Source organism: Leucoraja erinacea, chromosome 8 (genome assembly GCF_028641065.1).
Source record: "Leucoraja erinacea ecotype New England chromosome 8, Leri_hhj_1, whole genome shotgun sequence".
Classification (NCBI taxonomy): domain Eukaryota; kingdom Metazoa; phylum Chordata; class Chondrichthyes; order Rajiformes; family Rajidae; genus Leucoraja; species Leucoraja erinaceus.
The window spans coordinates 907,050-922,262 of record NC_073384.1 but is presented as its reverse complement, the minus strand read 5'-3'; the positions used below and the strand labels follow the sequence as shown (position 1 = coordinate 922,262).

Genomic DNA, 15,213 nt, shown 5'->3' with positions numbered 1-15,213 from the left:
GATGTTTCCACTAGTCGGAGAGTCTAGGACTAAAGGTCACAGCCTCAGAATAAAAGGACGTTCTTTTAGGAAGGAGATTAGGAGAAATTTCTTTAGTCAGAGGGTGGTGAATCTGTGGAATTCTTTGCCACAGAAGGTGTGGAGGCCAAGTCGATGGATATTTTAAAGCAGAGATAGATAGATTCTTGATTGGCATGGGTGTCAGAGGTTTAGGGGGAGAAGGCAGGAGAATGGGGTTGAGAGGGAGAGATAGATCAGCCATGATTGAATGGTGGAGTAGACTTGATGGGCCGAATGGCCTAATTCTGCTCCTATCCCTTATGATCGTTATAACAGAAAATCTTCACAGTTTTGCAATATGGATTGCCACAAATTTGACAAGCACTCATCCAAATACAGAAAGTGAACTATTCACATAGTAGTAGTAAAGGGAACTGTGTCTGGGTAAATTGCAAGGTGCATCAATTTGCCATTTTAGAATACTAAATGACTCCTTCCATTTTTTGTTTATTAGATGTCTAGACACTTAGTTAAAAAAACTCCAGGTATACATAAACACTTACATATGTACACTTGCCAAAGTATTATAGTACAGCTGAAACCTACTGCAAAGAATAATGCTGCATAGTTGGATCATTACAATTGCTCTCTGACCACTCTAAGAGCCGAGACTGCAAACATTAGCGACACAGTACACACAAAACTGTATCAGATTTAACTAAAAAAGGCACGTATTTAATAACTGACAAAGCATTACACGAATTTCACCGGGTTATTGAATTAAATAAAGCACTGGCCAGAGTCAGGAATATTTTAATTCAATGCCCATGTTTTGAGGTAGATTTTAAAAGATAACAGAGAGTGTGTTTGTGATAAAACATTTATTTAAGGGGCTGTCCCACTTACGCAATTTTCTTCGGCAACTTGCCGGCACCCGTCATTAGTTGCAGCAGGTGGCCAATAATTTTCAACATGTTGAAAATCCAGAGGCGACCAGAAAAAGGTACGACTCTTTGTGCGACTAGTCACGACCATACAGGCTTCACCCCGTGACGCACGTATGGTCGCGAGTTGTCGCCCAAAAAGAGTCGTACCTTTTTCTGGTCGCCGCAGGATTTTCAACACGTTGGAAATTTTCGGCGACCTGCAGCGACTAATGACGGGTGCCGGCAAGTCGCCGAAATTAAAAATCGCGTAAGTGGGACAGGCCCTTTATGCAGTAAAATTTACAGTACATCATCAGTCACAAAAATGTCAACACATTAAAAAATGTAATTCCAGCTTTATTCTCCAGACAAACAAGCTGAACACAAGGTTGTATTTGTGCCAGACTGTGTATAGAAGCTGACCTTTCATTGTATCAAATGCAAATGAACTAAAAAGAGAGGAGACCTGCTTACGTTTTTACTCAGCTCCACAAATTAACCTAACGAGTTTTATGATTTCCACGATTCTTCTCACTGTTCTGGGAAAGTAATTAAAGTGTTAAAAATAGATAGCTCAAATGGTGTCATTGGAAATTTTAGCTGAGTTCCTTGTCATAGGATGCGCGACTCAGGCAATTCCAAAATGTCAACTGAAAAGATCGTAGCAACATTAAACAGCAATAAGAAAAGAAAACCACACACATACTTGCAGTCTCCTTTGGATGCGATACCTTTCACAACAAGGATGCACCTCTTGGAAGCACTTCATTCGAAAAACAAAATACATAAATTAAACTAGGATGAACGATTTAAATAATACTTAGTGCAGCTCATAATTGTGCCATTCAATCAGAGAAGGCTGAGAGAGAAGTTGCTGTTGTCTCCAGTTCAAATTTTGATTGGGAATTCAAGGGAACTGGAGATAAGACACAAAATGCTGGCGTAAACTCAGCAGGACAGGCAGCATCTCTGGAGAGAAGGAATGGGTGACACTTCGGGTCGAGACCCTTCTTCAGACTCTCTCCTCAAGGGAACTGGAATTGGGAACTGTTTCTGGAAAGGTCCCACAATCAAACTCCTGGCCAAGGCAAATCCATACAGACCCGTTTCATTAATGCCAGTCTTGGCCAAGTAGGACTTTTCTCAGGTGGGTAGCACGAGGGGAATCTTTAATCCTTGATTTAAAGGAGGAATATAATCCAAGAGTTGTCTCCGGTTTTCATCAGTAACTCCTGCATCCTGTACCTGGAATGATACTGTTGAGCTTAAACACTGGGCCTGGAGAGGATACAGGGGAAGCACTAGCAGAACAGAGAGCTGTGGGGAAAAGCCGAGCCTTAATCATGATATCATTAATCAGTGGGATGATGATACAAAGTCCAACTGAGTAAGAGAGATTCTGAGTGCTTCTGTTTAGTACGACAGAAGGAAAGCCCATTTCTCTGGCCTTGCCACCACTTTCCTGCGGTTTCTTTGTTACTTTCCTGTAATAGAGTGATCATTTGGAGATCACACAGTTGGCGGGTGGTTACAGCTGGCTTGCATTTTCATCTTCCTCCGGGCTACAGCCGCTTGCTTCTTGTTCTCGATCTCTTGCAGAGAACACTTTGCCGATCTCCTCCCCGCCAGTTCGCCAACTGCACAAATCAAAAAACACAGAACGCAATCGTCTTTGAGACAAACACCAGCTTTCCGCGCATCGCCCGCTAACCACTGAAGGCTGTGGAGGCCAAGTCAATGGATAGTTTTATGGCAGAGATAGATAGATTCTTGATTAGTGCAGGAGTCAATAGACAATAGGTGCAGGAGGAGGCCACTCGGCCCTTCGAGCCAGCACCACCATACATAGAAACATAGAAAATAGGTGCAGGAGGAGGCCATTCGGCCCTTCGAGCCAGCACCGCCATTCACTGTGATGTGATCATGGCTGATGATCCCCAATCAGTATCCTGTACCTGCCTTCTCTCCATACCCCCTGATCCCTTTAGCCCCATCTAACTCCCTCTTAAATATAGCCAATGTAGGAGAGATGGGCCTGAACTACCCTGATGGGCTGAATGGCAGAGTTCCAGAGATTGAAGTCCACTCTCTGTGTGAAGATGGAAAAAGTGCTGGAGTCTCATCTCAGTTTTAAAGGTGACGTTTTTCCAGACCCCCTTATCCTTAAGCTGAGTGACCCCTTGTCCTGGACTTCCCTAACATCGGGCCAAGGAGCCCACAATCTTCCTGCAGTATCTAGCCTGTGAAACCCCCCTTAAGAATTTTGGAAAGTTTCTATAAGATCCCCTCTCAATCTCCTAAATTCTAGAGAGTATAAACCAAGTCTATCCAGTCTTTCTTCATAAGACAGTCCTGACATCCCCAGGAATCAGTCTGGTGAACCGTCTCTGCACTCCCTCTATGGCAATAATGTCCTTCCTCAGATTAGGACACCAAAACTGTACGCCATACTCCAGGTGTGGTCTCACCAAGACCCTGTACAACTGCAGTAGAACCTCCCTGCTCCTATACTCAAATCCTTTTGCAATGAAATTTCAAGACAGATTCAGTTGAAACAATTCGTGAAGAACGAATTATATGGAATCAGACCCAAGCAGTCTTTCCAGGTGCGGCAGAGGTTCACCTGCACCTCCTCCAACCTCATCTATTGCATCCGCTGCTCTAGGTGTCAGCTGCTCTACATCGGTGAGACTAAGCGTAGGCTTGGCGATCGCTTTGCCCAACACCTCCGCTCGGTCCGCAATAACCAACCTGATCTCCCGGTGGCTCAGCACTTCAACTCCCCGTCCCATTCCGAATCCCATTTCTGTCCTGGGCCTCCTCCACTGTGGCCTCCTCCATGGCCACAGTGAGTCCCACTGCAAATTGGAGGAGCAGCACCTCATATTTCGCTTGGGTAGTTTACACCCCAGTGGTATGAACATTGACTTCTCCAATTTCAGGTAGTCCTTCTTTCCCCTCCCCTTCCCAGCTCTCCCACAGCCCACTGTCTCCGCCTCTTCCTTTCTTCTTCCTGCCCCCTCCCCCCCACATCAGTCTGGAGAAGGGTCTCGACCCGAAACGTCACCTATTCCTTCGCTCCATAGATGTAGCCTCACCCACTGAGTTTCTCCAGTATTTTTGTCTACCTTCGATTGTTCCAGCATCTGCAGTTCCTTCTTAAACATATGGAATCACTGAAGTTAAGGGCCTGTCCCACTTCCATGCGACTGCATGCGTTTGGCGCGACCAAAACGGAAGCGGAGTTCGTGCTAAGTTCGCGCGTGACGTAATTCGCATCACTCACTGATCAGCTGGGCAGGAGGCGGGCCGACTAAATTTGGGCGTCGCACGTGTCAGGCGGTGACGTCATCGCACAACGGCACGCTCTAGGCGTATGCCTTCAAGACGCTGCGTACGCCCTCAATGCGCCTGCGGGCCGACATGCCGTTGGCGCGCGGAATTTTCGGACAGTGCGGGATTTTCAGAGCCCCGCGTGATGTCGGGACCCTCCCCGCACAACTCCATACGCCTCTGCGCTTGGAAGTGGGACCGGCTCCGCGTGGCCCGTACGCCTCAAGCGACCACATTTGGTCGCGCCAGACGTTTGCAATCGCTTGCAAGTGGGACAGACCCTTTACTTTCACCGACTTTCCCCCTCAATTGTCCTAAATCAGCCTGGCTTCGCCACAAACTCCAAAACAGCTGATATGCAAAGTAGAGCTGCTACCTCACAACGCCAGTGCGGCACGGCGGTCTGTACGGAGTTTCCAATTTCTCCCCGTAACCTGCGTGGGTTTTCCCTGAGATCTTCGGTTTCCTCCCACACTCCAAAGACGTGCATGTTTGTACAGGTCTGAAGAAGGGTTTGTAGATTAATTGACTTGGTACAAATGTTTTTAAAAAAGTCGTCCCTAGTGTGTGTGTGTAGGGCAGTGTTAGTGTGCGGGGATCGCTGGTCGGCGTGGACTCGGTGGGCCGAAGGGCCAGTTTCCGCGCTGTACCTCTAAACTAAACTAAAGTCAGTTAGTTTAAGAAGGAACTGCAGATGCTGGAAAAATAGAAGGTAGACAAAAATGCTGGAGAAATTCAGCGGCCCACCTGCTGAGTTTCTCCAGCATTTTTGCCCACTCTAAACCCAGTTAGCATCTGTGGACAACACGGATGATCGATGTCGTGGGTTGGGACCCTTCTTCAGCGATTGCAGTAGGGGAGAAAGGTGAGGGCAGAACAAAGCCTGGCAAGTGATAGGTGATACAGGTCAATTTATCTTCCTTCGTTCCCACAAAAGGCACAGTGCCCTTACCTCCCACTGCATTCACATGAAGATTTTATCACAAAGCCTTAAGGGGCTGTCCCACTTGCACGGTCTAATTGGCAAGTTTAGAAGAGTTTGAAAAAAATGACGTTGAAGACCTCCTTCGACTATGTTGAAGACCAGCTACGACTAACTTCGGGAAATTTGAATACAGAATAGTGGAGAGTGAAGACAACCTCCTTCGATCTCCTTCAACCTCCCTTCGACTATGATGAAGACAATCTACGACTACCCTTAATTACCTACGACTAACATGCCGACCTACTACGACTAAGCCTACGAGTAAAAAAACGCATCGATTTTTTCCATGGCAACCTTTTTATACTTTTATAACCTTTTTATACTCGCGGGCATTTTTTAACATATTGAAAAAAAACCGCCGCGCCCTAGCTGAGGCTTCGATTACGCGGGGACCACTCACGAGCATGAAGGAGAGTTACAAAGAAATTCCTACGACCTTGTGTCGACCATGCTGCGAGTATGAGTCGAGGGCAAACTCGCAAGAACTCGCGGATTAGGTCGCCCAAGTGGGACAGGCCCCTTAACTGTGTTTTTCCTCCCTCCCTCCCCACCACCGCTACAATCCCATCAGTTATCATAAGTGATAGGGGTAGAATTAGGCCATTCGGCCCATCCAGTCTACTCCGCCATTCAATCATGGTTGATCGATCTCTCCCTCCGAACCCCATTCTCCTGCCTTCTCCCCATAATCTCTGACACCTGTACTAATCAAGAATCTATCTATCTATCTCTGCCTTAAAAATATCCACTGATTTGGCCTCCACAGTCAAGTCAAGTCAAGTTTATTCGTCACATACACATACGAGATGTGCAGTGAAATGAAAAGTGACAGCCTTCTGAGGCAAAGAATTCCATAGATTCACCACCCTATGTTTAAAGAAGTTCCTCCTCATCTCCTTCCTAAAGGAACGTCCTTTACTTCTGAGGCTGTGACCTCTGGTCCTAGACTCTCCCACTAGTGGAAACATCCTCTCCACATCCACTCCAGCCAAGCCTTTCACTATTCTGTACGTTTCAATGAGGTCCCCCCTCATTCTTCTAAACTCCAGCGAGTACAGGTCCAGTGCCGATAAACGCTCATCATGTTATAGATATTTTAGCTGTTTAATAGCATTTATACCAAATGGATGACTACATGAACTGTTATCCTACACCTGTGACATCTGTCCTGACCCGAAACATCACCTATCCATGTTCTCCACAGATGCTGCCTGACCCGCTGAGTTACTCCAGCACTCTGTGAAACGTCACCTATCCATGTTCTCCACAGATGCTGCCTGACCCGCTGAGTTCCTCCAGCACTCTGTGAAACGTCACCTATCCATGTTCTCCACAGATGCTGCCTGACCCACTCAGTTATGGTGCAGCAGCATCTATGGAGCGAAGGAAATAGGCAACGTTTCGGGCCGAAACCCTTCTGGAAATAGGCAACGTTTCGGGCCGAAACCCGCAAGGGTTTCGACCCAAAACGTTACCTATTTCCTTAGCTCCATAGATGCTGCTGCACCCGCTGAGTTCCTCCAGCACTCTGTGAAACGTCACCTATCCATGTTCTCCACAGATGCTGCCTGACCCTCTGTGTTACTCCAGCACTCTGTGCATTATTTTGTTGTATTAAACCAGCATCTACATTTCTTTGTATCTCCGACTTACTGTTTGTGTTGCTAACTCAGGAAATTGTCCCTGTTGAAACAACATTTGAGATCACAGCATGTGGGAAGGAACTGTGGATGATAAGACACAAAATGTTGGATTAACTCAGAGTGTCAAACAGCATCTCTGGAGAAAAGGAATAGGTGACGTTTCGGGCCGAGACCCTTCCTCAGACAAATGTTTAACAAATATTCCATTAAAGAGTAACAATTACAATTGATTAAAAGTCAGTGTTACATGTTGAAAACTAAACAATCTCACCACCTTTGAGCACTAAAGTCGAGTCTGAAAAATGCCTCTTTAGTGATGGTGTTGGACTGCAGGTGGTTTTAGTGCTCGGGGCTGACTGAACACATCTTTCGTGCAGGTCTCTGTTGACAAACACCTTCTCGCACTGCGCTGAGCTGCTGCTGCTGTTGCCTGGAATACCAGCCAGGGAAGAAGTTGTGATCTTGCTGAAGGTGAACCTGGGTGTCCTGGCAATGCCAGCAGAGCTGGGTGCTCTGGGACCCGGCTGGCCAGCGTTCCCGCCGGGCGTCTGCACGCTCTGCCCTCCGTCAAAGTTTGCCGCAGCTAGAGTCCGCGGCACGTTTGAAGCATGGGCGGAATATCTCCAACCAGTCACAGAAGGTAATCCGTTAAAATTCACTCCGCACACTTTGGACGTATTTGTGAAAACTTGACCTTGGATATTGCCTGCAGAGTTCAAATGGTGGCTCTGTGTAGGTGGGGTGGCTGTGGTACATACCGTGCAGATCAAATCTGTTGACCCAGGCTGAGGACCCAACGCGGGCAAGGCATTATGTTTTGCTACAAACTGTCCCTGTTCCCTGGAGCAGATTTTTCTTTCTGGGATAACAAATGTTTGATTTTGGTTTGAGTGTTTTTGCTGCCCATTGAGCTGATTTCTAAGCACGTCACTCGTTAATATCCGGTTGCCATTTGCTCCTTTTGTCTCTACGGTTCCAGCGGGCAAGGTGGGATCAGAATTTTGGTCTTCGATCCGCTTTTCCACATCGTCACACATGCGGTTTAAATCGTCATCGCTGGTCTCCCATAGGCTTTCCGACTCGGGGAACATGTCCTGGATTTCACTGTAGAACTCAGCGTCGTTCCAATCGTCGGGGGGGAACGGGGAGAGGGTACTCTGCATCTCCACGTCTGCAGCGGCCCGCGGTGGACTTTTGCCAGCCGCCCTCAGCCCACCGGCCAAGCTCCATTCTGCACCGTCCCAGCGAGCCGGCCTCTGTGAAGCGAGAGAACTCCTCTCTACACTGCCATCGCACCAAGTCGCCCGTTTAAAAGGCGTTGCACTAGCTAAGGAAGACAATGCCCTGACTGGCGCATGAAGGGAACCCCGTTGAGGTGTTGAAGCATCAGAATTACCACAGTCTCTTTTAAGTAGCGTATTAACCAGACTCTGACAGTCTTTACCCAGCTGACACTTTGCAACAGGTTGCTCCTCAGTCACCTTCCTGCATGTATTGCTTTGCAATGAAAATGTAATCCTTGGCTTTGCTCTTTCAGACCCTTGCCCAAACTGACAGATCTTTGCTGCTAACTCTATGTCACTGGGTGAGCTGGTGGAAGACGGCACAGGTGATACAGGTGGTCCTGTTCTAGGACTGCCCTGTGGATTGTTAGCATGATCGGAGTCCCGAGTAACTTTGTGGCCAGCACCTTGCAAGGACTGGCTTTTGGCCGCAGAGTCGCCCAGCTCTGGGAATTGTGTGATCTGCTGTATAAAAGAGTCATCTTCCATCCAGTCGTCGAAGCCGTCGTCGGCTGGCTCCGATTCTGACGTGTGCGCTGCACCTGCTCTGCCTTTCGAGGGGACGTTGGTCTCTTCCCCTCGATCCAATACAAAATCTACAGTGGAATCTCCACAAACCAGCTTGGTGTCGCACTTGGAGACGGTTGCGTGGCCAAAGAAAGGCCCTTTGTCTGGTGGATCCAGTACGATGGGCGAAGATACTTGGGGAATGTCAGTGTCGTTCGAGGCAGTTGGAAAGGGGACGGTTGGCTCCCCTATCCGTGAGGCAGTAGTGTTTACACCGCGACCAGTGTTTCCTTTCACAGACGCCCAGGCAGCTTTGGCCACGTGACAGTGATCAAATTTTGGGCTTGAGCTTTCATCTTCTGAGAGGCCCTGACTCAAGGGGCGACTGACATGCTGAGTGGGCCCATCAAACAAGGCATTGACAGCAGCTTCAGCCTCCAGATCCAGCGACCTTTGGCTGCTACTCTGCTGTGATCTAGGAAGGGCACCGCTTCCGTCGTCCTCAACTGGCTCAGCGATTGGGGTCTCGGGTACGTTTCCCAGTGTTGGAAAATGACGGCTTGCCCGCTTAATGTGTAGTGTTTGCTCCGAATCTTCATCATCCAGAATCTCGTTGCCTTCGTCACCATAGCTGACATCCTGTTCAACCATAGTGCGATCAAATTCCTTTGCCAACTTCATCAGTTCTTCATCTGTGCTCCTTTGAAATCTGAAATGAGTTAAAAAAAAAAAACTTGAAAATGTCTCACATTTTTTGAAAACATACTTTAGTTTAGTTTAAGCAGGAACTGCAGATGCTGGTTTAAACTGAAGATTGTCACAACATGCTGGAGTAACTCAGCGGGACAGGCAGCATCTATGGAGAGAAGGAATGAGTGGCGCTTCAGGTCAAGCCCCTTCTTCGGACTGAGTTCAGAGTTTAGTTTAGAGATACAGTGTACAGAAACAGGCCCTTCGGCCCACCAAGGTGCTGGGTAGACTGATGGGACTGAAGGCTGATAAATCCCCAGGGCCTGATGGTCTGCATCCCAGGGTACTTAAGGAAGTGGCTCTAGAAATCGTGGATGCATTTGTGATAATTTTCCAACGTTCTATAGACTCAGGATCAGTTCCTGTGGATTGGAGGGTAGCTAATGTTATCCCACTTTTTAAGAAAGGCGGGAGAGAGAAAACAGGAATTATTGACCAGTTAGCGTGACATCGGTGGTGGGGAAGATTGTATTGTATTGTATATCTTTATTGTCATTTCCTGAGTATTCGCATACCCAGAGGAAACAAAAAAACGTTGCTCAACCAGTGTCCATTCAGTGTGCATGAAAAATAAATAGAAATTTAAAAAAAATACATGTATCATGAACAAATTTAACTCTCTACTAAACATTCAACAGCCGTTCCGACCGGCAGCGGCACAACAGTGGCTCTGCTGCAGTGTGGGGGTTTGTGCGCGATACTTGGCAGGGGGCAAAGTCCATTTAGCAGTCTTATAGCCTGTGGGAAGAAGCTGAGGAGCATCCTGCTGGTTTTGCAGCTAATGCTCCTGTACCTCTTCCCAGATGGCAGGATGGAGAAAATGTCATGCGATGGGTGGTAAGGGTCTTTGATGATGGAGATGGCTCTGCTGATACATCTCTTCCTGTATATGTCCAGCAGGAAGGGGAGTGGAGCACCAATAATCCTGCTGGCGGTCTTCACAATCCTGTCTAGTTGGTGCCGTTCGTACGCCTTGCAGCTCCCGAACCAGGAAGTGATGCCGTAGGTCAATGTGCTCTCGACAGTCCCCCTATAAAAAGTCCGTAGGTGTGTAGTGGGGAGGCCTGCTTTACGTAGTCTTCGGAGAGGGTGAAGTCGCTGCTGGGCTCTTTTGACCAGAGCTGTGGTGTTGGCCGTGGACGTCAGGTCATCAGACAGATGTAGTCCTAGGAACTTCATGCTGCTGACCCTTTCCACATCAGCTCCGTCGATGTGCAGAGGTGTATGGTGTTGTTTCCCCGCCAGATGCTGGAGTCAATTATAAAAGATGAAATAGCCACACATTTGGATAGCAGTAACAGGATCGGTCCGAGTCAGCATGGATTTACGAAGGGGAAATCATGCTTGACTAATATTCTGAAATTTATTGAGGATGTAACTAGGCAAATTGACCAGGGGGAGCCAGTGGATGTAGTGTACCTGGACTTTCAGAAAGCATTCGATAAGGTCCCACAGAGGAGATTAGTGGGCAAAATTAGGGCACATGATATTGGGGGTAGAGTGCTGACATGGATAGAGAAGTGGTTGGCAGACAGGAAACAAAGAGTAGGGATTAACTGGTCCCTTTCAGAATGACAGGCAGTGACTAGTGGGGTACTGCGAGGCTCGGTGCTGGGACCGCAGCTATTTACAATATGCATCAATGATTTGGATGAAGGGATTCAAAGTAACATTAGCAAATTTGCAGATGATACAAAACTTGGTGGCAGTGTGAACTGTGAGGAGGATGCTAATGAGAATGCAGGGTGACTTGGACAGATTGAGGGAGTGGGCAGATGCATGGCAGATGAAGTTTAATGTGGATAAATGTGAGGTTATCCACTTTGGTATTAAAAACAGGAAGGCAGATTACTATCTAAATGGCGTCAAGTTGGGAAAAGGGGAAGTACAACCGGATCTGGGGGTCCTTGTTCATCAGTCTATGAAAGTAAGCATGCAGGTACAGCAGGCAGTGAAGAAAGTGAATGTTGGCCTTTATAACAAGAGGAGTCAAGTATAGGAGCAACGAGGTCCTTCTGCAGTTGTACAGGGCCCTAGTGAGACCACACCTGGAGTATTGTGTGCAGTTTTGGTCCAATAATTTGAGGAAGGATATTCTTGCTATTGAGGGAGTGCAGCGTAGGTTTACAAGGTTAATTCCCGGGATGGCGGGACTGTCATAGGCTGAGAGAATGGAGCGGCGAGGCTTGTACACTCTGGAGTTTAGAAGGATGAGAGGGTATCTCATTGAAACATATAAGATTGTTTAAGGTTTGGACACGCTAGAGGCAGGAAACATGTTCCCGATGTTGGGAGAGTCCAGAACCAGGGGCCACAGTTTAAGAATAAGGGGTAAGCTACTTAGAACAGAGACGAGGAAACACTTTTTCTCACAGAGAGTTGTGAGTCTGTGGAATTCTCTGCCTCAGAGGGCGGTGGAGGCCGGTTCTTTGGATACTTTCAAGAGAGAGCTAGATAGGGTTCTTAAAGATAGTGGAGTCAGGGATATGGGGAGAAGGCAGGAACGGGGATAATCAGCCATGATCACATTGAATGGCGGTGCTCGCTCGAAGGGCCGAATGGCCTACTCCTGCACCTACTGTCTATAAGTCTGCGCCGACCAGCGATCCCCGCACACTAACACTATCCTACACACACCAGGGACAATTTACTTTTATACCAAGCCAATTATCCTACAAACCTGCACGTCTTTGGTGTGTGGGAGGAAACCGAAGATCTCAGAGAAAACCCACGCAGGTCACGGGGCTCAGTACAGACAGCGCCCGTAGTCGGGATCGAACCACTGTAGTCGGGACCAAACTGATCTCTGGCGCTGTAAGGCAGCAACTCTACCTCTGCGCCACCGTGCCGCCCTGGTTGGATTTCCTTTTCCCTTCAAGCATAAAATCTGTGGGTATTAATTTTTATTCTTAGTGATAGTCATAGAGCAGTACAGTGTGGAAGCAGGCCCTTCGGCCCTACTCGCCCACACCGGCCAACAATGTCCCAGCTACACTAGTCCCACCTGCCTGCGCTTGGTTCATTTCCCTCCAAACCTGTCCTACCCTTGTACCTGTCTAATTGTTTCTTAGACAATGGGATAGTCCCAGCCAGGGGCGGAAAAACCGGGGGGGGGGGGGGGCCAGAGGGGACACGTCCCCCCCATGTTTTGGGAGGCGGGCGACATCCCCGCCAGGTTAACCTGCCTGGGCTTGCGGGAAATATGGCCAGCGCGGAGAAGCAGCGCTGGTATCCCGTCAGTCCAAACGGGGCTGTTGGTTAACCCGGTGAGACAGGCACAGCTGAGCTGCATTTAGCGCTGGATTGAGGCTCCTCTATAATCTTTGCTCCGAAGCCTCGCGCGTGTGTGTGTGCGCATGCGCGCGGGGCCACCAAAAAATTGTGTCCCCCGTCCCCTCCATGTTTTGATAGTGAGTTCCGCTCTTGGTCCCAGCCTCAACTACCTCCTCTGGCAGCTTGATCCATACACCCACCACCCTTTGTATGAAAATGTTACCCCTCGGATACCGATTAAATCTTTTCCCCTTCACCTTGGACCTCTGTCCTCTTTGATCCCATGTTTGCATTTGCAAAAGCTCAACGGTAATTAGCAGTAACCAATATGCTACACTGCTTTAATGACAGAAAGCATCATATGTATGATGGCTAGATTGACAACAGGTGTTCATATATTGAGTAGTGTGGTTTTGGTAAACCTTGACAGAATACCAGAATTAATATCAATTAAGTACCAGATCAAATTATCCCCCAAAAATTAGATTATAATAAATTGAGCAGGAATCTTTCACGAGATTATGGAATGTTCAAGAATGCAAGAAGGCCCCTTTCCCTTCCGCAGTTTAATGCAAGATATTTAGTAGAAGACAAACTCTGTAGCTTTCTGCTAAACATTAACAACACAAAATGCCCCTGTCAAGGAATTAGTAAATAGGCGCAGAACAACTAATTGGCTTTTTTTTTTAACCTTAACAAAAAAAAAAATCACAGAAACTGTCAGATTGAAACTGTCTACTTTCCTGGGGTAATACTTCATGCAAGGCGAACTAATCCACACAAATGATATTAAGGGCACAAGACTTGCACAAAGACATTAATAATGCAATGAATGACAGAATGAAACCTACATAAAATAGAGACACAAAACGCTGGAGTAACTCAGAGGGACAGGCGGCATCTCTGGAGAGAAGGAATAGATGACGTTTCAGGTCGAGACCCTTCTTCAGGCCTGAGTTACTTCAGCATTTTGTCTCTATCCTCAATGTAAACCAGAACCTGCAGTTCCTTCCTGCATAAAATATACGTATAAGAAACATCAGCATGCACACTTAATGCAGAAGAGTTAACTACATGCAAACCGCTCACTTTAAACATTGAACATGGAAAAGTACAGCACAGGCAAAGGCCCTTTGGCCCACAAGATCTGTGCTGAACATGATGCCAAGCTAAACTAATCCCATCTGCCTGCACATGATCCATGTCTCTCCTGCCCTGCATATCCATGTACCTAACTGAAAGCCTCTATTACATCTGCCTCCACCACCATTACTCCTGTTATAGAGTGATACAGCGTGGAAACAGGCCCTTCGGCCCAACTTGCCCACACTGGCCAACATGTCCCAGCTACACTAGTCCCACCTGTCTGCGCTTTGCCTATATCCCTCCAAACCTGTCCAATCCATGTACCTGTGTTCAAGAGGGAACTGCAGATGCTGGAAGATCGAAGGTACACAAAATTGCTGGAGAAACTCAGCGGGTGCAGCAGTATCTATGGAGCGAAGGAAATAGGCAACGTTTCGGGCCGAAACCCTTCTTCCATGTACCTGTCTGTTTCTTAAACGTCGGGATTGTCCCAGCCTCAACTACCTCCTCTGGCAGCTTGTTCCATACACCCACCTCCCTTTGTGTGGAAAAGTTACCCCTCAGATTCCTATTACATCTTTTCCCCTTCACATTGAACCTATGTCCTCTGGTCCTCGATTCCCCTACTCTGGGCAAGAGCCTCTACACCCATCCGATCTATTCCTCTCATGACGTTATACACATTATGTTCCAGGCACCCACCACCACATATCTCCTTTAAACTCTGTCCCTTTATTCTTAAAGCTATGCCCTCTAGTCTTTGACATTTGCGCTCTGGGTAAAAGCTTAGTTTAGTTTATTGTCATTTGGTTAATTTAGTGTGGTGTACCGAGGTACAGTGAAAAGCTTTTGTTGTGTGCTATCCCGTTAGCGGAGAAACTATATGTGATTACAATCGAGCAATTCACAGTGTACGGATACATGATAAGGGAATAATGCTTAATGCAAGGTAAAGTCCAATCAAAGATAGTCTGAGCTAGACAAAATTGCTGGATAAACTCAGCGGGTGCGGCAGCATCTATGGAGCGAAGGAAATAGGCAACGTTTCTGCCCGAAACGTTGCCTATTTCCTTCGCTCCATAGATGCTGCCACACCCGCTGAGTTTCTCCAGCAATTTTGTCTACCTTCGATTTTCCAGCATCTGCAGTTCCTTCTTGAACAAAGATAGTCTGAGGGTCACTAATGAAGTAGATAGAAGTTCTGACTGCCTGACCTTTTTTGGGGAGAGTATCCGTAACAGGGATTAACAAATTTACACAGATCTACAAGACTAAGATCAGTAGATCTGAAGGTTCAGAATTTTTTTTTAAAGTTTTCTTTCAATAAAAGTCATAATTGATTTTTTCCAAATGCTGATTATTTTACCCCATATCACAAAGCACAAGGATTGAGCTTAGAATGGCTTAGAATTTCAGTTTATAAAGCG

The 15,213-nt window shown here is 47.2% G+C and overlaps 1 protein-coding gene across 3 annotated transcripts in view; it reads right to left on the bottom strand.

The window, feature by feature from the left end:
* Positions 1-1,267: 1,267 nt before the first annotated feature.
* The window catches only part of LOC129699234 (ewing's tumor-associated antigen 1-like), a 36,671-nt gene continuing 22,725 nt past the window's right edge, over positions 1,268-15,213 (bottom strand). For 2 of the 3 annotated variants that reach the window (XM_055638851.1, XM_055638849.1), the window contains 2 exons: positions 7,159-9,386; positions 1,268-2,563 (listed from right to left, as the gene is read on the bottom strand). In XM_055638851.1, the coding sequence (XP_055494826.1) occupies positions 2,436-2,563; positions 7,159-9,386 (2,356 nt within the window). In that variant the 3' untranslated portion in view covers positions 1,268-2,435. The remainder of the gene's footprint in view (positions 2,564-7,158; positions 9,387-15,213) is intronic. The other variant, XM_055638850.1, reaches the window with a different exon arrangement.